Source organism: Giraffa tippelskirchi, chromosome 12 (assembly GCF_054371585.1).
Source record: "Giraffa tippelskirchi isolate mGirTip1 chromosome 12, T2T-mGirTip1v1.2.pri, whole genome shotgun sequence".
NCBI lineage: Eukaryota > Metazoa > Chordata > Mammalia > Artiodactyla > Giraffidae > Giraffa > Giraffa tippelskirchi.
Window position 1 is genome coordinate 23421095 of NC_137286.1, and position 27893 is coordinate 23448987.

The window sequence follows — 27893 nt, forward strand, 5'->3', positions numbered from 1 at the left end:
GCCAGTGTGGTTTTAATTTCAGTGATTGATGATATTGAACTTCTTTTCTTGTGTAAGTCTTTCAACTTTATTCTTCATCAAAGTTGTTTTGGCCCCTCTAGGTTCTTTATTTTTTCGGATGGATTTTAGAATCAGCTCGTCACCTTCTACAAAAATGCCTGCTGGGATTTTTGATTGGGATTGTGTAGAATATAGATTGGGGAGGATTAAGATCTCGAAAGTATTGGTTCTTTTGATACATGAATAGGGTATATCTCTATTTGGTCTTCTCTCAGCAATTTTTTTATAGCTTCCTTTGTAAAGCTCTTATATATCTTTAGTTAGATCTCTATTTTTTTATGTGATTCTAAACGTGTTTTTTACATTTCAGTTTCTAGTTTTTTTGCCAATATATAGAAATACATTGTGTTTTCAGCATTGAGCTTATATCTTGCAGCCTTTCAAAATCAACCCACTTATTAGTTTTATTAACTATTTTCTAGATTCCTTAGCATTTTCTACACAAATGGTCATCTGCAAATAAAAAGTTACACTCCTTCCGTTCCAGTTGGAATGCTGTTTATCTCTTTTCCTGGCCCATTATACTATATGTACCCTCTAGTACCATGTTGGTAGAAGTGGTGAGGGCAAGCAGTTTGACTGACCTTGTTCCTTATCTTGTGGGGAAAGCATCCATCTGAATTGTGATGTTAGGTATAGGTTTTTCCTAGATGCCTTTTATCAGGTTTAAGTCGGGAATGAATGTTGGATTTTGTCAGATGATCTTTTTGCAACAATTAAGATAACCATACGGTTTTTATTTTTTTAGTCTGTTAATATGGTTAATCATGTCGATTGATTTTCAGATACTAAACCAATCTTATATTCTTGGGATAAATATCACATATCATTGGAGTTTAATGTGATAGAGTACACAGACTTCTTCATTGATAGGACTTTAGGTTCCCCAATGGGACTAACTCTTAAGGAAACTACTGCTTGTTGAGTAGAGTATCCACAGTTAACCTGAAAATATTAGTAAAATGCCTCCTGCTTTTCCAATGAGATACCTTTTTGAAGCTAGATTTTTTTTTCCCATATACTTGAGCAGAAATATTGTGTCACAGAAGAGTGAATGCAGAAGCAGATAAGAGAATGGAACTATTGACTATTAATCCAGACACAAAAAAGAGATTTGCAAAAATCTAAATGTCACCATGGTCACTGATTTTAAATATTTTTCATTTAAATATTATGTTAACATAGAATGGTTTTAATACTATTATTTTAAAATAGTAAATATTAAGGCTGTACTTTCAGGGATCATTTCTATAGCTTGTTACTCTAGAAGTTTCTCTGAACATGTAGAGCACCTGAAACCATGAGAAGGAGAAACACTTCACACAGCATTCTCTCCTGAGCATGAAGCCGGCTCGTGGTGTTGCTTCTGCAGTTGCTATTTGCTGTTGATGATTGTTCTCCTCCTCCTTTGGGAGAGTAAGAGGGAGAGAATGCTATCTGAGTGGTTTCCTTAAGAAAAAAAAAAAAAAAGTAAATACTTAAATTTTTTTTGTTTTACTTTAAAAAAAATAACCCTCTGTACTGTACTGTGCTATAGACCCAGAAGTCTCTCTGAATATTCTTTGCTCTTGTATGTCTCCCTGGTCTTTTTCTATGCCCTTCTCTTTATCTAGAATGCTCTTTCCTCCACTTTGCCTAGTAAAGATTTCCTCACCCTGCAAGCTCCAACTCCTGCTGTAGTGTCTGTAAATCCTTCCCTGACATCCTCAGGTGGAATATCTGTTTGCCCTGCTCCTTAAGTAGTTTATAGCTACTTCCAGTTCCATATTCATCATAATGTATTAGAGTTTATGTCGTTTCTTTCTCTAGACTTTGGTATCTCATATTACATACACATTTTTTGGCAGGTACGTATTCAGTAACTATTTTTTAATCCATGAATAAATATATTAAATCCTTAAAACTTTTTCCATAGGTGCTGCAGATGATTACAATAGAATTGGTTCTTCATTATATGCTTTAGGAACTCAGGATTCTACAGATATATGCAAGTAAGGATTCTGATTTAAAACATTAAATAAAACAAAATTTTTGTTGGCAGCTCGGGCACACACACTACTGCTGACCCAGCAGGCGTTTTGGAATATTTTTGTCAAAACACATTGACAGTATAGAGCTTCTTTATAAACTTAGGTTGGTGTTATTTTTTCTCTTCCTTTTCTCTCTTACTTTTTAAATCCGAGAAATAAAAATCGACCTTATTATATATAATTTCTAACATTTACAGTGTTTTAGTTGATGAAAATTTGCCAGTTTGTGTGTGTGAGAAACAGAATTTATATTAAAATGTTCTTAGATTTTGATAAAGTTTATTTTAAATAAATGCTGTTTTAGAATTAGAATATATATATTAATATATATTTTATTGGAGGCCAAGTTTTACTCTTTGGCCACCTGATACAAAGAACTGACTCACTGGAGAAGACCCTGATGCTGGGAAAGATTGAAGGCAGGAAGACAAGGGGACGACAGAGGATGAGATGGTTGGATGGCATCATCGACTCAATGGACATGAGTTTGAGCAAGCTCCAGGAGTTGGTTGTGGACAGGGAAGCCTGGTGTGCTGCAGTCCATGAGGTCGCAAAGAGTCAGACACGACTAAGCAACTGAACTGAACTGAAGTTTTAATCTAGCCATAAATCTTAGTTGCTCGTGTAATGTTGTTTAAACCTAACTCTCGTTGAAAATAGCTCAAAGATACTTTTAAAATTTTAAGGGGAAAAACTGTTTTCATAGTCCATGCCTTTCTCTAGACATCTCTAAACATCTTTGAACTTTTCTCTAGTATATTCTGTCTCAGTAGACATGTCAGATCAAATTTTTCAGCAAAGCAGGATACCATAGCCTACTAATTAACTAATTAACATGCTACCTTCCCAAAGAGTTAGTTCTTTAAGTCTTTGATAAGAAGGAAAAAAAGGCAACCTTGCCGTATGTTATCTTACATAAACGTGTCAAAGCAAGTTCTTTTTAGTAAAGTGAAGTTCATAAAATTCAGCTTTCAATAGTATATGCCCTAATCCAAATATAATGTCTGTCATATTTTACAGAATGCCTTTTAATAGTTTGGCATTGGGGTATTTTTTCTAGTTGGCATCAGCATTTGAAAGATGGACTTTCTGGTTAAAAGCGACAGTGGGGACTTCCTGGTGGCCTGGCGGTCAGGCTCCGGACTTTCACTGAGGTGGCCCCGGTTCAGCCCCTGGTCAGGAACATCCTGCAAGCCGCAAGTGCAGCCCCCCTACCCACCCCCAGAAAAGTGAAAGTGAATTCTCAAATAGAAATTGACTATTCATTTCTATTGTTTTTCCAAAACAAAGCAGCTCTATTTGAAAATATTTAAAATGTAGTTCTTTGGATGTGATTGTTCTGTAGTTCTGTAGTAATTTAAAGGTATAGATCTTATTTAATATTATGCGGCATATTACTAAAGGATATCAAGACAAAGGTGGTTGTTTTTTTTTTTTAATATTTATTTAATATGTTTATTTGGCTGCACTGAGTCTTAGTTGTGGCGTGTGGGATCTAGTTCCCTGACCAGAGATTGAACCTAGGCCCTTGCATTAGAAGCATGAAGTCTTAACCACTGGACCACCAGGGAATTCCCAAGACAAAGTTTTTAATGTATGGCTTAGACTGCTACCTTCAAATGGGAGGATTTTCTATAACAGTACATCAAGGGGAATCTGTTATATGGGTGCTTGTACAAAGAAAGATTTTTGTTGAACTAGATGAAGTCTGCAGTGAAAAAAATCATCAAATATTATTGTAATGAGATAAGAATGTTCATTATTAATATGGTTTGGGGTGTGTTCTTTGAACATTTGCAGTAGAAAATTATTTCAAAGATAGCTTATGATGAAATATTTTTCTCTTCCAGGTTTTTTCTTAAAGTTTCAGAACTGTTTGATAAGACAAGAGTAAGTACTACTAATTAACCTTTGGGAGTATAAATCTCTGCAAACAATAGTGTTTAACTTGTTGAACTGTGTTTAACTTTATTGAGGAAGATGAGTTATACTTCAGAAGAATGAAGAGGCAGATTTAGAGTTGAAAATAATGAGTTTTTCAGGAAATTCACTTTTGGTTATGGTGTAAAAGTTCAAATTCTTGCTCAGAAAATGTGTTCAGTAGGAAACTGGGTTTATTTTTATGAAAAAATCATTTTTTCTTGGGGGTTTTGTAAGCTGGAAGAAAAGCTTGGATTCACTATAACTTTACCAAGATTATTGTTTTTGATCCCCCATGACATACTGAGTTAAAAGTGAGTTGTATCAATGTAAAGCAAATATATAACTGCATGAAGTTTTCATTCATTGTAGTAATAATTTAATACTGATACAGTCTTGGTTTTTAGGGGTCGTGTTTATTTATAATCATTATGATCATTAGATAATATTTAACATTTTTATAAATTGATAGAATAGTGAAAATATTTACTAAATGTTTAATGGTACTTAGCTAATTAAGATTGGTGGTGGCTAGTCCATTGTAGAAGTCTGGTTTCATCGTGACCTTGTCAATTGAGCTATGTGTGGTGAAGACAAGTAGAAAAAAAATAATATTCTCTGCCAAAGGAACAAGTTCTTAAATACGTAAATGCTATACTGGGGTCCATATAGCCCATTATTCTGCCTTTGATGTTTGTACCAGTGAGCATTTTCTGGAAAGATACAGTTGTTTTCTTGAGTCTATGCATTTACATGAAAACAATAGGGATCTATCACAAAATAGCCTTATGTGTCAGTTCTTTCAAAAGCAGATGTAAAGATGGGATTAGATGCCCAGAGATTTATTGTGAAAAGCAAAAAGGAAGGAGCAGGAGTAGACAGGAGGAGCCTTCAGATGACAGTGCCGGTCTGCACCTGTGACAGGAGAGGGAGAGGAATGAGGACTGGCTAGGCATAGTTCTAAGAAAGCTTCATCCAGGTCCCAGGGGAGTCCCTAAGCCAGAGCTGCCCGTTAGAGGAATTCTGCGTCAGGCAAAAATGGGCTGGGTGGGGAGGATAGAACATAACTTTGGTATGAACATGATTCCAGATCCAGAGATACTGCAGTTGGGGCTATCAGCCAGCCAGCTGTACTCCTTGCAGCAAGCATTTCTCTTGACCGAGGTCCAGATGGCACATTTTGATAAACCCCAAAGTCTTATTTCTGTTAGCATGTGCATGGTGTTCTGGTTACTATGGCTGTGTTACAAATCATCCTAAAATCAGTAGCTTTAAACAGCAACCATTGGATTAAGCCAGTGAACTCTGGTTCAGGAAATCAGAAAGGGTGCAGCAGAGACGGTTGCCTCTGCTCCATGATGTACCTCCACAGGAAGGTTATTTAGGCCAGGGCCTGGAATCATCTGAAGGCTCTATCATTCCTGTGTCTGAGGGTTGATAACTGGCTAGCAGCTGGAACTTCTGCTAGGGCCATTGGCTGTAACACCTACATGTGGCTTTCCCATGGAGCTGCTAAGGCTTCTTCAAAGCATGGTAAAGAGGTTCCAAAAGTGAGCATCCCAAATGATGGGAAGAGGAAGCTGGGGCCTAGAAAGTGGCGTGGCATCATTCCTGTATTGGCCAAGCAGTCTTAGAGCCCAGATTCAGAGAGAGGACCCACACCCTACTTCTTAATGTCAGGAGAGGAGCCCCGTTTAAAAGCACCCACCATCAACTAGCATATCAGGAAGTTAAGTTTGTTTCTCCACAAAGAAACTTAAAGTTTTTCTAAGTTTTTATTAAAGTATACTATACATGTGGGGAAAAGCACATAACAGAAACATACAGCTCAGTGAAATGTTATTATTTCACACACCCATGTAATGAATACTCAGATCAGGAAATGGAGCATTACAGCAATTCAGGTGCCCTACTCCCCCTTCAGCTGCCTTCTGAGTCACCACCTCCTGCAAGACTAACCACTGTTGTAGCTTCTAACAGCAAAAATTAGTTTTATTTTCATATCTTATATAAATACATATGCAGTATATATTTTTCTTTGTCTGGTTTCTTTTAATTATTGTTATATACATGAGATTCATTGGTGGTGTTGCATGTAGGTATAGTTCCTACATTCTTATTGCTGTATTGTTTTCCATTGCAAGAATATACCTAACCTTATTATTTGTTCTACTGGTAGGCATTTGGATAGTTGCCAGTTTGAGGTACTTTAGACAGAGTACTGTTAAGGCCATTTTTTATTTATCTTCAAAGTGATTGTGCCAGCTGACATTCCCACCAGACTGAATGAGCACTGGGCTGCTGCACAGGGTTATAACATTGTTATCTTTTTTTACCTTAGCTGTTCTGGTGGATGTATAGGATCTTTTTTTTTTTGACAACAGTTTCTGACTTAGATTGCAAGAATAGTACAACGAATTCCTGTACATGTGTCACCCAGATTTCCTTTCCTTTTGTTGTTATTCAGTCGCTAAGTCTTGTCCAACTCTGTGACCCCATGAGCCTGCAGCAAGCCAGGCTTCCCTATCCATCACCATCTCCCGGAGTTTGATCAAATGCATGTCCACTGAGTCGTGATGCCATCCAACCATCTCATCCTGTCGCCCCCTTCTCTTGCCATCAGTCTTTCCCAGCATCAGGGTCTTTTCTAGTGAGTCAGCTCTTTGCATCAGGTGGCCAAAGTACTGGAGCTTCAGCTTTAGCATCAGTCTTTCCAGTGAACATTCAGGGTTGATTTCCTTTAGGATTGACTGGTTTGATCTCCTTGCATTTCAAGGGACTCTCAAGAGTCTTCTCCAGCACCATATTTCCAAAGCATCAATTCTTCAGTGCTCAGCCTTCTTTATAGTCCAACTCTCACATCCATACATGACTACTGGAACAATCATAGCTTTGACTAAACAGGTCTTTGTTGGCAAAGTGATGTCTCTGCTTTTTAATACACTGTCTTGGTTTGTCATAGCTATTCTTCTAAGGAGCAAGCATCTTTTAATTTTGTGGCTGCATTCACTGTCTGCAGTGATTTTGGAGCCCAAGAAAACGAAATCTGACGCTGTTTCCACTTTTTCCCCATCTATTTGCCATGAAGTTATGGGGCCAGATGCCATGATCTTTGTTTTTTGAATGTTGAGTTTTAAGCCAGCTTTTTCACTCTCCTCTGTTCACCTTCATCAAGAGGCTCTTTAGTTCCTCTTCACTTTGTGCCATTAAAGTGGTATCACCTTCATATCTGAAGTTGTTGATATTTCTCCCAGCAATCTTGATTCCAGCTTGTGATTCATCCAGCCCAGCATTTTGCATGATGTACTGTGCATATAAGTTAAATAAGCAGGGTGACAGTATACAGCCTTGACGTACTCCTTTTCCAGTTTGAACCTGTCCATTGCTCCATGTTCAGTTCTAATTGTTGCTTCTTGTCCTGCATACAGATTTCCTTAATGTTAACATTTTCTACATTCAGTTCAGTTCAGTTGCTCAGTCATGTCCGACTCTTTGCGACCCCCTGAACTGCAGCACGCCAGGCCTCTCTGTCCATCACCAACTCCCGGAGTCTACCCAAACCCATGTCCATCGAGTTGGTGATGCCATCCAACCATCTCATCCTCTGTCGTCCCCTTCTCCTCCCACCCCCAATCCTACCCAGCATTAGGGTCTTTTCCAGTGAGTCAACCCTTCGCATGAGGTGCCCAAAGGGCACTTTTTCTACATTAAAGTTATTTTATTCCAGAAAGTCCATATTTATTGGTTTTTGCCCTTTGTGTACATTTCTCTCTCTTTTAAAGATAAGAATCAATTTTTAAAATTTATTTTTTAATTTAAGGATAATTGCTTTACAGAATTTTGTTGTTTTCTAAGAATCAATTTTAATGTAGTAGGATGATTATCAGTGATTCTCCTTAGTGTCATCAATATCTGTTTTACAAATGTTCCCAGTTGTCTTGTAAGTGGCTTTTTACAGTGGACTTTCTTTGAGTCAGGATCCGAATGAGGTTTCCATATTAGATTTGGTTGACATAATACATTCTTCTTTATCCTCTGTCTCTCCAGAGTGAATGAAGAGCTCTCATCTTTTTAGTCTGACGTGCTGCTTCCCACTTTACGTCACCTCAGACTAACCACACCGCTTTAGTTTTCTGGGTTTTTTACTTTTACTCTTTGGTATTTTCAGGCACATTTTGTTAATGTTTTAATGTTGTTTTGTGATTGTCTGCACCAGGGGGATTGGTTTGAATTACCTAGTCCATTACTACCGCCAGCCTCTATTACTTTAGTCAGTTACATACAAAGACAAGTAACAGGCTCATAGAAGGAATGGAAGGAAACTTAGCTTAAATAGGAATTGATACTGTAGTTAACTTATAACTTTAATTTTTTTATTATCTTCATTTTTTTTTCTTTTTTAAAATTTATTTATTTTAATTGGAGGCTAATTACTTTACAATATTGTGGTGGTTTTTGCCATACATCGACATGAATCAGCCACGGGTGTACAGGTGTCCCCCCCATCCTGAATCCCCCTCCCGCCTCCCTTCCCACCCCATCCCTCAGTTGTCCCAGAACACCAGCTTTGAGTGCTATGCTTTTTGCTTTGAACTTGCACTGGTCATCTGTTTTACATACGGTAATATATATGTTTCAACACTAATCTCCCAAGTTGGCCCACCTTCACCTTCTCCCACATAGTCCAAAAGTCTGTTCTTTACATCAGTCTCTTTTGCTGTCTTGCACATAGGGTCATCATTAACCATCTTTCTAAATCCATATGTATGCGTTAATATACTGTATTGGTGTATTCTTTCTGACTTACTTCACTCTGTATAATCTCCAGTTTCATTAGAACTGACTCAAATGCATTCTTTTTTATAACTGAGTAATCCATTGTGTATATGTACCACACTTCCTTACCCATTCATCTGCCGATGGACATCCAGGTTACTTCCATGTCCTGGCTATTGTAACCAGTGCTGCAGTGAACATGGGGGTACACATGTCTCTTTCAATTCTGGTTTCCTCAGTGTGTATGCCCAGCAGTGGGATTGCTGGGTCGTATGCCAGTTCTAGTTCCAGTTTTTTAAGGAATCTCCACACTGTGCTCCAAAGTGGCTGTACTAGTTTGCATTCCTACCAACAATGTAAGAGGGTTCCCTTTTCTCCACACCCTCTCCAGCCTTTCTGACTGGCGTGAAATGGTACCTCATTGTGGGTTTGATTTGCATTTCTCTCATAATGAGTGATGTTGAGCATCTTTTCACATGTTTGTTAGCCATCTATATGTCTTTTTTGAAGAAATATCTGTTTAGTTCTGTTGGCCCACTTTTTGATTGGGTCATTTATTTTTCTGATATTGAGCCTGCATGAGCTGCTTGTATATTTTGGAGATGAATTCTTTGTCAGTTGTTTCGTTTGCTATTATTTTCTCCCATCCTGAAGGCTGCCTTTTCACCTTGCTTATGGTTTTCTTCATTGTGCAAAAGCTTTTAATTAGGCCCCATGTGTTTATTTTTGTTTTTACTTCCATTACTGTGGGAGCTAGATCATAGAGGATCTTGCTGTGATTTATGTCAGAGAGTGTTCTGCCTGTGTTTTCCTCTATCTGGTCTTATATTTAGATCTTTAATCCATTTTGAGTTTATTTTTGTGTATGGTATAACTTTAATTTTTTTACAATAATTAAGAAAGAAAGTACTGAGTGTAGAATGTAAATACTGATTAAAAACTTAATTTTTTTTTCCTATTTTAGAAAATAGAAGCACGGGTGTCAGCTGATGAGGACCTCAAACTTTCTGACCTTTTAAAATATTACTTAAGAGAATCCCAAGCTGCTAAGGTAACTTTATTTATTGTGTTTTAAAATGGACTGCTTTACAGAAAGCCATCATCTCTTTAGAAGTTGTTTGTCTTAAGATGGTTTAAGATGACTTATCTCTTGATTTTAAATTATATTTTCAAGTGTGATTTTTTTTTTTTCCTCCTTTTATAGATTGTAGATCACGGAACCCCACATTAAAGTCTCCTCTATTAACTTCTGGTACAGTTTGTCTGGAACTTATTGTTTTTTTTAATTTAGTATATTTAGCCAGGTGAAATACCTGCAAAGACAAAAAGGAAAACGCCCAAATAACAGTTGTACAGCTAGAGGATTCCTAATTTGGCCTGTCTGAGTCCTCTGTTGAGGGTGTCTGCTCAGTTGTGTCAGTTGTGTCCAACACTCTGTGACCCCATGGACTGTAGCCCACCAGGCTCCTCTGTCCATGGGATTTTCCCAACAAGAATACTGGAGTGGGTTGCCATGTCCTCCTCCAGGGGACCTTCCTGACCCAGGGATCGAACCCACATCTCCTGTGTCTCCTGCATCGCGGGCAGATACTTTACCACTAAACCACCAGGGAAGCCCTCTTTTGAGAGTGAGAGAGTCATAAAACAAGGATATGTTTTATTTTAAAGCATCTCAAATTTCCTTTTGGAAATCTGTCCTTGTGTAAAACTAAAACTCTTACTAATCAAAAAAATGTTTAACAAAAACTTCTAAAAGCACTGAAATCTTGGTGACTCAGATACTCCAATTCAGTGTTAATTTATGAATTAAGATGTACAGAAAAGTCCTATCTGGTCACTGGTGCTTTGAATACCCTTCTTTTATTTCTCATCAAATTATAAATTATCCTTTTAACTTTGAGGACTTAAGTACTTGGAGATATACTGTCCATATCGAATTTGTTTTAAATCAGATTGTGTATTATGAACTACTTAACATTGATTGGGCAGGGTTAAAATAAATTGTTCACTTTTGAAGACTTATTGTTTTAATATGTAATTGTTTGTAATATATTCATAAAAGGTAAGGCTGCTCAACAAATAAAAAGGAATAAGCTATGCATATATACCACAAGATGGGTCACTCTCAAAATAATTTTGCTGAGTGAAAGAAGCCCAACAGTAAAGACTGTAGTTTACATTAGCTTTCACTCTTGGTGTTGTACATTCTGTGGATTTGGACAAGTGTGTCGTGACATAAGTATCATACAGAATAATTTTCCTGCCCAAAAATCCTGTGTTCCATCTATTCATTCGCCTTTCTCCTAACGCTTTTTGATACTTTAATTGCCTCTGTAGTTTTGCCTTTTCCAAAATGACATATCATTGGGTCTTTTCACATTGGGTCTTCTTCACTTGGTAACGTGCATTTAAGTTTCCTCTGTGCTTTTCAGGACTTGATAGCTCTTATCTCTTTTGCAGTTAATAGCTTCTATCCATCAAGTTTGTTTATCCACTAACCTTACTGAACGGTTGCTTCTAAGTTTTGGCAGTTATGAGTACAGCTGCTATAAACATCCATGTGCAGGTTTTTGTGTGAACATAAGTTTTCAACTCCTTTGAGTAATAAACAGCAAGGAGGGCAATTGCTAGACCATATGATAAGAGTATGTTCTGTCAAACTGTCTTCCACAGTGGCTATATCATTGCATTCCCACCAGAATGAATGAGAATTCTTGTTGCTTAACATCCTCACCAGCAATTGGTATTATCAGTATTGTAGATTTTGGCCATTCTAACAAGGTGTGTAGTGATATCTTGTTCTAATCTGCATTTCTCTGATAACATTTGATGTGAAGCATCTTTTCACAAGCTTATTTGCCATCTCTGTGTCTTTGATGAGCTACCTGTTTAAAAAAAGAGTTATTTGTGTATTTTGGATAGCAGTTCTTTCTGTCAACATTTTTAACTATCAGGGAAAGGAAAGGAAAGTGTTAGTCGCTCAGTTGTGTCTGACTCTTTGTGACCTCATGGACTGTAGGCCTGTCAGGCTCCTCTGTCCATGGGGATTCTCCAGGCAAGAATACTGGAGGGAGTAGCCCAGGGGATCTTCCCAATCCAGGGACTGAACCCAGGTTGCCTGCATGCCAGGCAGATTCTTTATCATTTGAGCCATCAGGGGAGCCCTTGAGCCACCAAGTACACATCAAAACCATGTTGTTATATCACTTCACACACACTGCTGCTGCTGCTAAGTCACTTCAGTCGTGTCCGATTCTGTGCGACCCCATAGACGGCAACCAGGCTCCCCCATCCCTGGGGTTCTCCAGGCAAGAACACTGGAGTGGATTGCCATTTCCTTGTCCAGTGCATGCAAGTGAAAAGTGAAAGTGAAGTCGCTCAGTCGTGTCCGACTGTTCATGAACACTAGGTAGCTCTAATCAAAAAGACAACAGTGTTGACAGGAATGTGGAGAAATGAGACCCCTCATATAGTTTTGGTAGAAAAATGTAAATGGACATTTCTCCAAAGAAGACATACAGATGGCTAACAAACACATGAAAAGATGCTCAACATCACTCATTATTAGAGAAATGCAAATCAAAACCACAATGAGGTATCATTTCACACCAGTCAGAATGGCTGCTATCCAAAAGTCTACAAGCAATAAATGCTGGAGAGGGTGTGGAGAAAAGGGAACCCTCTTACACTGTTGGTGGGAATGCAAACTAGTACAGCCACTATGGAGAACAGTGTGGAGATTCCTTAAAAAACTGGGAATAGAACTGCCATATGACCCAGCAATCCCACTGCTGGGCATATACACCGAGGAAACCAGAATTGAAAGAGACGCGTGTACCCCAATGTTCATCGCAGCACTGTTTACAATAGCCAGGACATGGAAGCAACCTAGATGTCCATCAGCAGACGAATGGATAAGGAAGCTGTGGTACATATACACAATGGAATATTACTCAGCCATTAAAAAAAATACATTTGAATCGGTTCTACTGAGATGGATGAAACTGGAGCCCATTATACAGAGTGAAGTAAGCCAGAAAGAAAAACAACAATACAGTATACTAATGCATATATATGGAATTTGAAAGATGGTAACGATAACCCTATATGCGAGACAGAATAAGAGACACAGATGCATGGAACAATTTTACGGACTCTGAGGGAGAAGGTGAGGGTGGGACGTTCTGGGAGAATAGCATTGAAACATGTATATTATCATATGTGAAACAGAACACCATTCCATGTTCGATGCACAAGACAAGGGCTCAGGGCCGGGGCAATGGGATGATCCAGAAGGATGGGATGGGGAGGGAGGTGGGTGGGGGGTCCAGGAAGGGGAACACATGTAAACCCATGGCTGATTCATGTCAATGTATGGCAAAAACTATTACAATATTGTAAAGTAATTAGCCCCCAACTAAAATAAATAAATTTATAAAAAAAAAAAAAAGAAAAAGAAAAATGTAAATGGTGCAGTCACTTTAAAAATAGTCTGGCATTTTCTCAAGAGGTTCAGCATAGAGTTATGAGGTGACTCTGCAATTCTACTTCTAAATAATGAGCTATGAAAGAGAAGTGAAACATGAAAACATGTCCACAGAAAAGCTTAAACACACATGTTCGTAACAGCATTTTTATGAAATAGCCAACAAGTTGAAACAAACCACGTCTTTTGGCTGATGAATGGATTAATCAGTGTGGTATATCCATACAGTGAAATATTTGGCAATAAAAGGTATGAAATACTGATTCATGCTACAAATAGACGAATTTGAAACTTTATACTAAGTGAAAAATCCAGACAGGGGAGTTCCCTGGCAGTCCAGTGGTTAGGACTCTACTCTTTCACTGCTGAGGGCCCAGGGTCAGTCCCTGGTCAGAAAACTAAGATCCCACAAGGCAAGCAGCCAAAAAAGGAAAAAATAAATAAAAGCCAGGCACAGAAGGCCACATATGAAATGATTCCTTTAAGAAATGTATTTATTTGGTTGTGCTGGGTCTTTGTTGCTACACAGGCTTTTCCCTAGTTATGGCGAGTTGGGGCTCCTCTCTGCTTGTGGTACACGGACTTCTCATTGTGGTGGTTTCTCTTGTTGCAGAGCACAGGCTCTGCAGCGCATAGGCTTCAGTAGTTGTGGCTCCTGGGCTCGAGAGCACAGACTCAATAGTTGTGGCACATAGGATTGGTTGTCTTGCGACATGTAGGATCTTCCCGGATCAGGGAGGGAAACCGTATCTCTTGCATTGGCGGGCACATTTTTTACCGCTGAGCCACCAGGCAAGCCCAGGATTCCTTTTTTAATGAAATATCCAAAACAGGCAAATCTATAGAGACAGCAGGTGAATAGTTGTCCATGACTGGAGGTGGGGGCTGTGGGAGGAAATGGAGAGTGACTGCCAAGGGATATGAGATTTCTTTTTGGGTGACAGAGATGTTCTAAAATCGAGTGTAGTGATGGGTACACAACTCTGTGTGCATACTAACCACTGATTGTGCTCTTTAAATGGGTGAATTATATGGTGATGTGAGTTATACCTCAATAAAGCTGTTACCAAAAAAATTTAGAAGAGTAACTGACCTGTGGCATTCAGTGTGTAAGTGTTAGCTCCGATGATGATTGTTAGGGGTGGGGGAGGGAGGCTGGCAGCAGCTACTAGACACAAGCAGCATATGTTATCATGAAGCATCTGTTTTATAGGATCTCCTCTATCGAAGATCTAGGTCATTAGTGGATTATGAAAATGCCAATAAAGCACTGGATAAAGCAAGAGCAAAAAATAAAGATGTTCTGCAGGCTGAAACATCCCAACAGTTATGTTGCCAGAAATTTGAAAAAATATCTGAATCTGCAAAACAAGGTACTCTTATATTAACCTTTAATCATCAGATATGTTTTACACTGTTACACAAGTAGTTAATCCTAATTTCTTTTGTTCACAGAACTTATAGATTTTAAGACAAGAAGAGTTGCTGCATTCAGAAAAAATTTAGTGGAACTGGCAGAGTTAGAACTGAAGCATGCAAAGGTAGTGTCATATTAAAGGTTTAACAGTTTAAAGAATGAGTCTGTTACGATACTTTATACTAATTTTAAAAACAGGAAATCTTAGACTTGAGAGGGATTTTAAAGATTATCTAATTTAAACAAGAATAGTATCTGCAGTGTCTCTAATGGTCAGCTCTGCAAAACTGGAGTACCTAATATGGAGAAACAGTATCACTTTTTGACTAAATGAAATTCAAAAATAAAAAATATTTTTTAACTAAAAAATAGTTAAAAAAATAAATTTTCTTTACCCTACTGTCATTGCTCATTTAAAATACTATACCTGAAAATGGAAACACTTTTTCATTTGTGAAATGATTATTGTACACATTTCTTATTGCAGCATGTTTTTTTTATTGAAGTATATAGTTGATTTAGAATGCTATGTTGATTTCAGGTGTACAGAAAAGTGATTCAGTTATATACGTATATGTATATATTTTTTCAGATTCTTTTCCATTATAGGTTATTACAGAATATTGAGTATAGTTCCCTGTACTATACAGTAGGTCCTTGTTGTTTGTTTTATATATAGTAGCGTGTATATGTTCCCCTGTGGCTCAGCTGGTAAAGAATCCGCCTGCAATGCAGGAGACTCCAGTTCGATCCCTGGATTGGGAAGATCCCCTGGAGAAGGGAAAGGCTACCCACTCCAGTATTCTGGCCTGGAGAATTCCATGGACTATATAGTCCATGGGGTCACAAAGAGTTGGACATGACTGAGTGACTTTCAAAAAAAAAAAAGTGTGTATATGTTACTCTCAAATTCATATTTTTGTGGTAAAAAAACATAAAATTTACCATCTTAACCATTTTTAAATGTAAAGTTTGAGTAGTGTTAAGTATATTCACGTTGTTGTACACCAGATCTCTAGAACTTTTTCATTTACTGAGCATTTATTTTAAAAATGTAATCGCAGGCCACATGTGTGTCTGTTAAATTTTAGCTTGCTAGTCTTAGCCGAGCTCATTGAGATCTTTTGGAAACTTGGGTTTGATCATGTAGTATTTGACTATTACAGTAGTTTTTCCTGTCAATTGTTTGATATTTGCAATTTGTACGAACTTCCCTTTTATGTCTTCATCTAAGTTTTGATTTAAAAGGTTGATCAGGATTAAGTGAATCAGTGTTTATTAATCTATTTTGTAAAAATAAGTGGCACCAAAAAACTTTTAGTTCCCTTCTGTTCTTTCTATAAAGAGGTTATAAACTATCATGGATTTTGTTATAGACCAAGCCAGGCTTCAGCAATACGTGAACCGTGAACTTCCGGATGTTCAAGCTGGTTTTAGAAAAGGCAGAGGAACCAGAGATCAAATTGCCAATATCCGCTGGATCATCGAAAAAGCAAGAGAGTTCCAGAAAAACATCTATTTCTGCTTTATTGACTATGCCAAAGCCTTTGACTGTGTGGATCACAATAAACTATGGAAAATTCTGAAAGAGATAGGAATACCAGACCATCTGACCTGTCTCTTGAGAAACCTGTATGCAGGTCAGGAAGCAACAGTTCGAACTGGACATGGAACAACAGACTGGTTCCAAATAGGAAAAGGAGTACGTCAAAGCTGTATATTGTTACCCTGCTTATTTAACTTATATGCAGAGTACATCATGAGAAATGCTGGGCTGGAAGAAACACAAGCTGGAATCAAGATTGCCGGGAGAAATAACAATAACCTCAGATATGCGGATGACACCACCCTTATGGCAGAAAGTGAAGAAGAACTAAAGAGCCTCTTGATGAAGATGAAAGAGGAGAGTGAAAAAGTTGGCTTAAAGCTCAACGTTCAGAAAACTAAGATCATGGCATCTGGTCCCATCACTTCATGGGAAATAGATGGGAAAACAGTGGAAACAGTGTCAGACTTTATTTTTTTGGGCTCCAGAATCACTGCTGATGGTGATTGCAGCCATGAAATTAAAAGACGCTTACTCCTTGGAAGGAAGGTTATGGCCAACCTAGACAGCATATTTAAAAGCAGAGACATTACTTTGCCAACAAAAGTGCGTCTAGTCAAGGCTATGGTTTTTCCAGTGGTCATGTGTGGATGTGAGAGTTGGACGGTGAAGAAAGCTGAGCACCGCAGAATTGATGCTTTTGAACTGTGGTGTTGGAGAAGACTCTTGAGAGTCCCTTGGACTGCAAGGAGATCCAATCAATCCATCCTAAAAGAGATCAATCCTGGGTGTTCATTGGAAGGTCTGATGTTGAAGCTGAAGCTCCAATACTTTGGCCACCTCATGCGAAGGGTTGACTCATTGGAAAAGACCCTAATGCTGGGTAGGATTGGGGGCGGGAGGAGAAGGGGACGACAGAGGATGAGATGGTTGGATGGCATCACCGACTCGATGGACATGGGTTTGGGTAGACTCCGGGAGTTGGTGATGGACAGAGAGGCCTGGCGTTCTGCAATTCATGGGGTCGCAAAGAATCGGACACAACTGAGCGACTGAACTGAACTGAAGGATGAGCTGACAAGCTATAACCTGTTTTTGTACAGCCTGTGAGTCAGAAATAACATTCATGTTTTTAAATGATTATAAAAAGATCAAAAGAATAATAGTTCCTGACATGATAATTATATGAAACTCAAATGTAACCTATAAAGTTTTATTGAATAAGCCAAGCTTATTCACTTATGCTTTGTCTATGATTGCTTTCATACTGCTGCAGCAACGTTGAGTAGTTGAAACAGAGACCAAATGTCTCTGAAAGTCTAAAATGTTTACTGTTTAGCACTTCACAAAAAGAAGTTTGCTGACCCATGCTATAGATTGTTGTCAGCCTCTAGTTTCCAGATTTTGTACTTTTTCAAATTCTTTCTGAGGTGTGTTCTTTGGGTTCCAGTTTCTCACAGCTGTTCTAGTCCATTTGTTCTGAACTGGTGGTGATTTTGCCCCCCAGAAGACATTTAGTAATTTCTGGAGACATTTGTGGTTGTCACCAATCGGGATGGGTTGGTTAATCTAGAGGCCAGAGGCCAGGGTTGCTACTTGACATCCTCTGATGCACCAGAGAACCCCCACAAGAGGGGATCTCACACAGCCCCAATGTCAGGGGTGCTGAGGTTGGAGAACTCTGTTGTCTCAGATTTCTTACTGATTTTGTAAGTCTGAACAAAATCTCATTTTGGTCCTAGAATCCAAGTAAACCATTCCAGAAAGAGTAGATGATGGTTAAATTTACAGCAAGATGTTTGAAGCTACTTTGGATTTTATTTATTATAACTGACAAATATGACTTTACCATATAAATGAATTTGAGTTATAACAGAAAACTCGATTGATAGGACACTTTTATGTCCTTGAAAATAGGCTCAGATTCTTTATTAAGGAAATAAAGAATGTATGATAGGGGCAGTAACAAAGTGATGAGCCAACTGTGAGGGTGTGACATGAGTCCTCACATACCCTATTGTAGGTGCAGAGAAAGGTACACCTTTTGTGGGGCATTTTGGCAGGTATCAGCCTGCAGCACATAAATCTTGTGACTCAGCGGTTCTGTTGAGGGATGCAGCTGTAAGGTAATTTCATAACAATAGGCAGGCTTAGAGTCATTTGTCACAGTTCTGTTGTTATACTGGCCAAAAATTGACAGTAACTTAAACATCTAAAAATGTTTATTTTCACTTAGTTTTAGACTTTCAGAAATGTTGCAAAGAAAGTGCAAAGAATTCCTGAATACTCTTCACCCAGATTCCCCAAATGTGCCTGTTACCACATCTGTTTTGTCCTTTTCTCTCCCTTCTTCCCTGTTTCTCTTTACACACACACCCCTGTACAAAACCTATTTTTGTCTTAAACCATATGAATAAGTTGCAGATACTATACTCTTACACGTTTCACTGTGAATTTCCTAAAACCAAGTAATTCTCTTAAAATACTCAGTACAGTTATAAAGGCGAAGAAATTAATATCGACATACTTCTATTATCTAACCCAGAGACCTGTATTCACATTTCCCTAGTTGTGCCAATAGTGTCCTTAATGGCAAAAGGAGATTCAAGAGATTGTATGCAGTCTGGAGAAGTTGCTGAGTCTTTGTGCTTCGTAGCACTGGATACAGGCCCATAGAATGTCCCTCAGTTCGGGTTTGTCTGATTCCTGGGTTTGGGTTCTGCACTCGGGCAGGTGTCCCACACAGAAGTGATGTTCAGATGGTCTCATTGCATCGCACGTGAGGAGATACATGCTGTTGGTTAGCTGCCTTACTGGCAATGTACTGCTGCTGCTAAGTCGCTTCAGTCGTGTCCGACTCTGTGCGACCCCATAGACAGCAGCCCACCAGGCTCTGCCGTCCCTAGGATTCTCCAGGCAAGAATACTGGAGTGGGTTGCCATTTCCTTCTCCAGTGCATGAAAGGGAAAAGTGAAAGTGAAGTCACTCAGTCGTGTCCGACTCTTAGCGACCCCATGGACTGTAGCCTACCAGGCTCTTCCGTCCATGGGATTTTCCAGGCAAGAGTACTGGAGTGGGGTGCCATTGCCTTCTCCAACTGGCAATGTACAACATCAATCATTTGCTTAAAGTGATGTCTGCCGGCTTCACGGTGGCTGAGTTGCTGTTTTATACTTTGGAATTAAGAGGTATTCTGTGGGGAGGTACTTGAGACTGTTAAATACCCCATCACTCAACCAGCACTGACCAGTAGAACTTCATGCCATGGTGGAAGTACTCTCATTAGCACTGTCCGGTGTGGTTGGCATTAGTCACGTGTGGCTGTTGACCATTTGAAATGTGGATAATGCACCTGAGGGACTGAGTTTTTATTTAATTTTAATTAACAGAAATTTTAATTATGCAACTGTACATAGCTAATGGCTACAGTATCGGCATTTTAAGTCTCATAATAGCATCCATTCATGCTTTTTGCCTGAGTCAGTTAATTTGTGATGATTGCCAAATGCTGCTAAGTCACTTCAGTCGTGTCCGACTCTGTGCACCCCATAGACAGCAGCCCACCAGGCTCCGCCGTCCCTGGGATTCTCCAGGCAAGAACACTGGAGTGGGTTGCCATTTCCTTCTCCAATGCATGAAAGTGAAAAGTGAAAGTGAAGTCGCTCAGTCGTCTCTGACTCCTAGCGACCCCATGGACTGCAGCCCACCAGGCTCCTCCATCCATGGGATTCTCCAGGCAAGAGTACTGGAGTGGGATGCCATTGCCTTCTCCGGATTGCCAAATGGTCATTTTCTAATTCCATCTTTATACATTTTAGTTGACTTTCTAAGGAGAAGGATTTCCTTCACTCCTGTTAATACATTACTGTAACATAAATATACTTAAATTTACCTTTGTATGTTCCTAAATTTGGGTGCCAGTTCACATGTTTTACAAATGGGCATTTAGGTATGACTTTTGTAGAATATTTCTGTGTGATCTTACTGTTTTTATAAAACTGCTATAAGTCTAAGCTAATGTATATTTTAATAGCTAAAGAATAAGAACCTACCTTACAATCGGAACATGCTCAGTAGTTTAATCTGTATACAAAAGGGCATATTTGTAACCCTCACTAGAGCATGCCAAATATTAATATTGGTCTAGAGAGAAACTTACTGAAGCATCTAGTATGTGGAAAATATTACTGTGCATGGAACAGATTCTATAATTTTATGTCTTTAAACCTTTATTTCTACATAATGACTATTTTCACAATTCTGGTATCTTAATGTGATTTCTAATGCCATGTGTTTTCAGTAAGACTCTTTCACACTATTTGAACCTCACTGTTTCTGTTCCCTTCCTTTTCAGGGTAATCTACAGTTGCTGCAGAACTGCCTGGCAGTGCTCAATGGAGACACATAAGCCACACTCTTGCCTTCCAGTTAAAAAGGGCTGCCTTCCTTCAGATTTTATTTTTTCTTAATGTTGTTAGGCATTTACTGCTCACTGGAAACGAAAGAAACAGCTGACAGAGTGCATCTCCTCTCCCTTTTTCTGAAAATAATGGATCAGTGTCACCCACGGGTCTGCAGGCTGCGTGGTGGCACCTGTGCCCTGGACAATTGCCCATCATTGCGCCCTCCTCCTCTTCAGAAGTCCAAAGTTCTGTCTTTTTTAAGTAGCCTCTATAACTGTGTTTATTTTATGAATAGTATTCCTTTTGGCTGCCAGTCTTACTTACCTTTAAATAATTTCTGAAGTTTAACCCTTTCAAAAATACATGGTTTAAATGAAGATAAGGATTGCCATTACCTTTTTTTTTAATTTTGTTTAAAAAAAAAACATTATACACCACCTTAGTTCACTCTTGTATCCTGGTGAAGCATCTTAATCAGACTTATTTTAATTAATGAACATTTCTTAGAAGTTTTGGGACAGGCTTTATGTACTCTAAGTATGATTTCTGAAGAAAAGCAAATGCATTAGTATGTTTGCCTTAAACTTGTAGACTAAACCAACTATTGTCAAATAAACAGTGATAACAGTGATAGTTTTTAACTCTGTGGTCATTGTATCACTCTAAAATTTGGAGTAGCTATAATCTACTCCTATACTATGCTTTTACAGTGCAGGTCTTAGCTTTTCTTTATTTCTTTTAAAATGGCATACGGAACCAAGTTCACTGCTTTATAAAAGAATGAACTGCTTCTCTGGGTGCTTTGAGCACTTCGTGTAAGATGGAATTGGGCAGAGACAGGTTAGAGACTGCTGTTTCTAAAACTGGAACAGAGACTATGGTCTGTTATGATTTCCAGGATTCCACCTCTAGCTCAGTCAATTAACCATGAGACATATGCCAGAGTATAGATTGGTATGTAGAGAGAAAGAGGCCTGCTATAGGGAATAGCACTTGTCAGTGGGGAAAAGTTGGAATATTTGGAATAAAAGTTAGGGTACAAAGTTAAGGTAATGTCAGTAGCTACTTTACAAATATTATTGACCTTTCTAATGTGAATGACCATTATGTTATTCCTAGTTTAAAATTAGCTTGAGTGGTTGGATTTTTCCACTCTCAGTTGTCTCCCATGTAGAAACCACAGGCATTTGGGTTGGTCACCCCTCCGGTGTATTCCTAATTGTTTTTGCAAACCATTCTGAAGACCGCCTGCCTGGGTCTCAGGGCTAGTGACTATGGTTCCAGACTTCCTCTGCTGCTATCTCTTGCCTCACTGGTGTGCCACTCAGTGTTTCTCTCTCTTACTGTTGTTCCTCGGTGTGTTTGAATTGTCCCTGTTTGTGTTGGCTGAGAGATTGTGGTTTGTCCTCCATGTCCCCTTCACTGGTGAGAATATGCCCCTGTGATGCCCACCAGTGGGTGAACGTGGGGTGGAGGGCCCCAGCCTCTGGATTCAGGGGCAGTCCCTTCACCAGCTGCCCTTGTGGCCTCAGACCACAAGGTTCACTTGAGCTCTTTGCCTGTTTCTCCACCATGAGGGATATACTGACCTACCTCACAGGGGTGTTGTGAGGATTAATAAATGTTGGTACAGTGCTTTGGAAATGTGAAGATGCTGTGTCAATGCTACAAAATAGCAAGTTCACAGTTTTCTACACAGCCATCAACTAATCTGTTTCTACCAAGGTGGCCTTTTTCTAGGAAGGGAGTACAGTGGAAAGTACATCCCCTGACCTTTTGGTTTACATTTTAGAATGCTTGACAGAATGGGAGTAAACTGGAGGCAACAATTATGGGTGTGGGAAGGTGAGGCGTGCTTAATAAATACATGTATAAATGAGTTAATTACTATCCAAGGGTCTTGGGAAAGAATGTGTGTTACTCCTTTGAAGTCATATGGCAAAAATTTATTTTGTACCTCCAGAACAATTGAAATATTTATTCCATAGCTCACTGCTAGTCCCTGTTAAAAATAGCCCACCCTGGGTCCACTGCTATTGATTGAGTTGTGGCATTCATAAAACGTATCATCACAAAGGTGCAAGAGGAAGACATCTAGTGGCAGAGACAGGACAGCAATGGACAAAATGGTTTCCCTCAGGAGATGCTTTATGCTTTGAGAGGAAGAGGAGCAATCTGGTCTGTGGAAATGGCTTGGGGAGTCATCGTTGGTTGCGGTGCTAACCAAGGATGTGAGGGATTAGGAGTTTATGTGCTGAGCAAGGAAGTGACAGGAGACGAAATCAGTGTAAAAAAAGGTGGGTCAAGCCTGCCTGGGGCCAGTGGGGCTCCAACTGGATGAGAGTTTTTTCCAGTGGGCACATGGGGATGTAAAAGGAAAGCTGTCAAGAAATTGATTTTTCACTGCTTATGGGTAGAGGAGAAATATCAATAACCTCAGGTATGCAGATGACACCACCCTTATGACAGAAAGTGAAGAACTAAAGAGCCTCTTGATGAAAAGAGTGAAAACACTGGCTTAAAACTCAATATTCAAAAAACAAAAGATCATGACATCTGGTCCCATCCCTTCACGGCAAATAGATGGGGGGAAAAAATGAAAACAGTGACAGACTATTTTCTTGGACTCCAAAATTCTGTGGTTGGTGACTGCAGCCATGAAATTAAAAGATGCTTGCTCCTTGAAGAAAAGCTGTGACAAATCTAGACAGTATATTAAAAAAGCAGAGACATCACTTTGCTTACAAACGTCCATATAGAAAGCTATGGTTTTTCCAGTCACAGATGTGAGAATTGGACCATAAAGAAGGCTGAGAGCCAAAAAATTGAGGCTTTGGAACTATGGTGCTGGAGAAAACTCTTGAGAGTCCCTTGGACAGCAACGAAATCAAACCAGTCAAGCCTGCAGGAAATCAACCCGGAATGTTCATTGGAAAGACTGATGCTAAAGTTGAAGCTCCAATACTTTGGCTACCATTGTAAAAGACCCTGATGCTGGGCAAGACTGAGAGCAAGAAAAGAAGGGGGCGGCAGAAAATGAGATGGTTGGATAGCATCATTGACTCAATGGATATGAGTTTGAGCAAACTTCGATAGAAGGCATGGTGCAGTTCCAGGGGTGGCAAAGAATCAGCAGGACTGAGACACTGAACAACAACAATAGCTAACGGAAAGCAAGTTTATAGCAGAAAACGAAAACTTAAATGACACAAAAGAGCACCGCTACAAATCCCATTGGGTATAAAACATTGAAACACATACTCCAGACACGAAGTAAGTCCCTTTTTATCTGTATTCACAACTACCAGAGGAAAGGGCGAACGCAGTCCCCTACTACCCCCAAATAATGCAGTCGAGCTTCCCACGTTTGGGGAAATCGCAAGGGTCAGCACATCCTAAGTGCAATGGATAAGCCTCGCCCTGAGAAAACTACTTTCGTGATCATGGTATCTCCCCTGCCCGCTAAGTATGAGTCTTTGCCCACGCACCGGCCAGCACCCTCGTGCTCGCTGCATTCTCCAGGCACGGTCACTTTCTCAGCCGACTCCGCACACTCCGGGCCTTCTGCCCCTGCACGCCCGTCGCCTCGGCCTCGCTCAGCCGTAGACCAACCCCAGGGGCCTCCGCGTGGCCACACGCAGGACGCGCAGGCCCAGGTGAAGCAGGACCAGCAACCTCTGCGCGCCTGCTCATCTACATACGCCACGCCCCTGCGTGGGTGTCTCCGGAGTCCTTTGCTTCGCCATGGGGACAGCGGAGCCTACTGACCCCACGCGAGACGCGCCGACATCTCCGATGGGGGGGCGTGGCGCGTGGCGACAAGTCGTGACCTGCAGAGCGGACCAGAGAAGACGAGCTCTCGGCGTTCGGCGCCCCGCAGTTGAGGAGCTGGGTGCGGGAGGAGGAGAGAGAGGGGCCCGGCTTGGGTCTGGTTTCACCCTTCTTTTACTGAAATTGACACGCAACAGAATGTTAATCGGATGTTAAATAGTAAGAGCAGAGTTTCGTCATAAATTTAGCATGAAATTTAGTTCTCGTCCATGATCTTTCTTTAGTAATTCTGTAATTTCTTTAGATTCTGTAGTAATCTAAACTTGCAACAGCGAAAGAAAAACAGACTATCAGGGCAAAGCGTCCCTGTAAGGGGTAGATGTGTCTGGGCCGGGCCGGGCGTTGAATGGTCCCTGAAAAGCAAATGCATGCAAATATCACGTTTTCGTCCTGAAGGACTAGGCTGCCCTTTGTCTTTTCCTCTTCCGTCCGTGAAGATTATTTCTCGGAATCAAGTGCTGCTACTGCTACTGCTAAATCGCTTCAGTCGTGTCCGACCCTGTGCGACCCCATAGACGGCAACTCACCAGGCTCCGCCGTCCCTATGATTCTCCAGGCAAGAATACTGGAGTGGGTTGCCATTTGTTTCTCCAGTGCATGAAAGGGAAAAGTGAAAGTGAAGTCGCTCAGTCGTGTCCTACTCTTAGCGACCCCATGGACTGTAGCCTACCAGGCTCCTCCGTCCATGGGATTTTCCATGCAAGAGTACTGGAGTGCGGTGCCATTGCCTTCTCCGAAATCAAGTGACTCCTCCCCAAACGTGAGCAAAATGATTGAACGAACTGTTGTGCGATCATGGGTGGTCCGTGCTAGGGAGCAAAGCGAGGCGACAGGCATGACTGGAGATTTTAAGATTGGGGAAGGGTTCCTGAGGTCCTGACTGCTCAAAGATCCTAGAACATGTGTTATAGCACCCTTTTTTTCTTTTTTTTGCCGAGACGTTTGGTGGGGGCAATGCTAGTTCCCCAACAGGGATGGAATCGCGCGCCCGCCCCGCCTCCCCCGCCGCCCTGCAGTGGAAGTACGGTCTTAACCACTGGACCACCCGGGAAGTCCCAAGCACCCTTTTTGATTATTGGTTGTCTCAGGAAGTTTTCTTTCTTAGTGTATATTTCCTAAAAATAGAGGATTTTCTTATCTAACCTTAGTGTTTCTTGACAAAAATCAAGAAATTAACATTGATACGTTATTTATTCTATAGACATTCCATTTGCTCAATTCTCCCAGTAATCCTTAATAGCAAAGGGAAATTCAGAATCACGTGTTACATTATGTATCCTGACTTTTTAACCTACTTTAATCTGATATAACTCCCAGCCCTGTCTTTTTTATTTCATTAGGCAGGCAATTTTGAAAATTGTGCAGAATGCCCTTTGATTTTTAAGTTGTCCTGTATGTCTTCACAATTACATTCAAGTATATATTTTTTGACAGGTAGACAATATAAATGATATTGTATCCATTTCAGTTCAGTTCGGTTCAGTCGCTCAGTCGTGTCCGACTCTCTGCGACCCCATGAATTGCAGCACACCAGGCCTCTCTGTCCATCACCAACTCCCAGAGTCTACCCAAACCCATGTCCATCTAGTCGGTGATGCCATCCAACCATCTCATCCTCTGTCGTCCCCTTCTCCTCCCGCCCCCAATCCTACCCAGCATTAGGGTCTTTTCCAATGAGTCAACCCTTCGCATGAGGTGGCCAAAGTATTGGAGTTTCAGCTTCAACATCAGACCTTCCAATGAACACCCAGGATTGATCTCTTTTAGGATGCATTGATTTGATTGGATCTCCTTGCAGTCCAAGAAACTCTCAAGAGTCTTCTCCAACACCACAGTTCAAAAGCATCAATTCTGCGGCGCTCAGCTTTCTTCACCATCCAACTCTCACATCCATACATGACCACTGGAAAAACCATAGCCTTGACTAGATGGACTTTTGTTGGCAAAGTAATGTCTCTGCTTTTAAACATGCTATCTAGGTTGGCCATAACCTTCCTTCCAAGTAATAAGCGTCTTTTAATTTCATGGCTGCAGTCACCATCAGCAGTGATTCTGGAGCCCAAAAAAGTAAAGTCTGACACTGTTTCCACTGTTTCCCCATCTATTTCCCATGGAGTGATGGGACCAGATGCCATGATCTTAGTTTTCTGAACGTTGAGCTTTAAGCCAACTTTTTCACTCTCCTCCTTCACCTTCATCAAGAGGCTCTTTAGTTCTTCTTCACTTTCTGCCATAAGGGTGGTGTCATCCGCATATCTGAGGTTATTGATATTTCTCCCGGCAATCTTGACTCCAGCTTGTGCTTCTTCCAGCCCAGCGTTTCTCATGATGTACTCTGCATATAAGTTAAATAAGCAGGGTGACAATATACAGCCTTGACGTACTCCTTTTCCTATTTGGAACCAGTCTGTTGTTCCATGTCCAGTTCTGACTGTTGCTTCCTGACCTACATACAGGTTTCTCAAGAGACAGGTCAGATGGTCTGGTATTCCCATCTCTTTCAGAATTTTCCACAGTTTATTGTGATCCACACAGTCAAAGGCTTTGGCATAGTCAATAAAGCAGAAATAGATGTTTTTCTGGAACTCTCTTGCTTTTTCGATGATCCAGCGGATATTGGCAATTTGATCTCTGGTTCCTCTGCCTTTTCTAAAACCAGCTTGAACATCTGGAAGTTCATGGTTCACGTATTGCTGAAGCCTGGCTTGGAGAATTTTGAGCATTACTTCACTAGCATGTGAGATGAGTGCAATTGTGCGGTAGTTTGAGCATTCTTTGGCATTGCCTTTCTTTGGGATTGGAATGAAAACTGACCTTTTCCAGTAAGAGAAACCCAAGTAAGATGGTAAGTGTTGCGAGAGGGCATCAGAGGGCAGACACACTAAAACTAAAACTACAGAAAACTAGCTAATCTGATCACACGGACCACAGCCTTGTCTATCTCAATGAAACTAAGCCATGCCATGTGGGGCCACCCAAGACGGATGGGTCATGGTGGAGAGGTCTGACAGATTGTGGTCCACTGGAGAAGGGCATGGCAAACCACTTCAGTATTCTTGCCTTGAGAACCCCATGAACAGTATGAAAAGGCAAAAGGATAGGACACTGAAAGATGAACTCCCCAGGTCAGTAGGTGCCCAATATGCTAATGGAGATCAGTGGAGAAATAACTCCAGAAAGAATGATGGGATGGAGCCAAAGCAAAAACGCTACCCAACTGTGGATGTGACTGGTGATAGACGCAAAGTCCGATGCTGTAAAGAGCAATACTGCATAGGAACCTGGAATGTTAGGTCCATGAATCAAGGCAAACTGGAAGTGGTCAAACAGGAGATGGCAAGAGTGAACGTTGACATTCTAGGAATCAGCGAACTAAGATGGACTGGAATGGGTGAATTTAACTCAGATGACCGTTATATCTACT

At 40.3% G+C, this 27893-nt stretch overlaps 1 protein-coding gene and 2 non-coding genes across 14 annotated transcripts in view; 2 read left to right on the forward strand and 1 right to left on the reverse strand.

The window, feature by feature from the left end:
- SNX6 (sorting nexin 6) overlaps positions 1–22282 on the forward strand; it is a 96652-nt gene extending 74370 nt beyond the window's left edge. For 9 of the 12 annotated variants that reach the window (XM_081547968.1, XM_081547969.1, XM_081547971.1 and 6 more), the window contains 6 exons: positions 1976–2051; positions 3941–3980; positions 9751–9837; positions 14486–14645; positions 14728–14813; positions 20590–22282. In XM_081547968.1, coding sequence (XP_081404094.1) covers positions 1976–2051; positions 3941–3980; positions 9751–9837; positions 14486–14645; positions 14728–14813; positions 20590–20643 — 503 coding nt within the window. In that variant the 3' untranslated portion in view covers positions 20644–22282. Of the gene's footprint in view, positions 1–1975; positions 2052–3940; positions 3981–9750; positions 9838–9990; positions 10040–14485; positions 14646–14727; positions 14814–20589 lie in introns of those variants that run through there. The other 3 variants (XM_081547977.1, XM_081547976.1, XM_081547975.1) reach the window with 1 other exon arrangement.
- On the forward strand, positions 1284–1506 carry LOC145530762 (small nucleolar RNA U3). Its single transcript, XR_014072059.1, has one exon. It is a non-coding gene; the product is annotated as a small nucleolar RNA U3 (small nucleolar RNA).
- Positions 22283–23943: 1661 nt separating the features above from the next.
- Positions 23944–24108, reverse strand: LOC145530756 (U1 spliceosomal RNA). Its single transcript, XR_014072056.1, has one exon. It is a non-coding gene; the product is annotated as a U1 spliceosomal RNA (small nuclear RNA).
- Positions 24109–27893: the final 3785 nt, after the last annotated feature.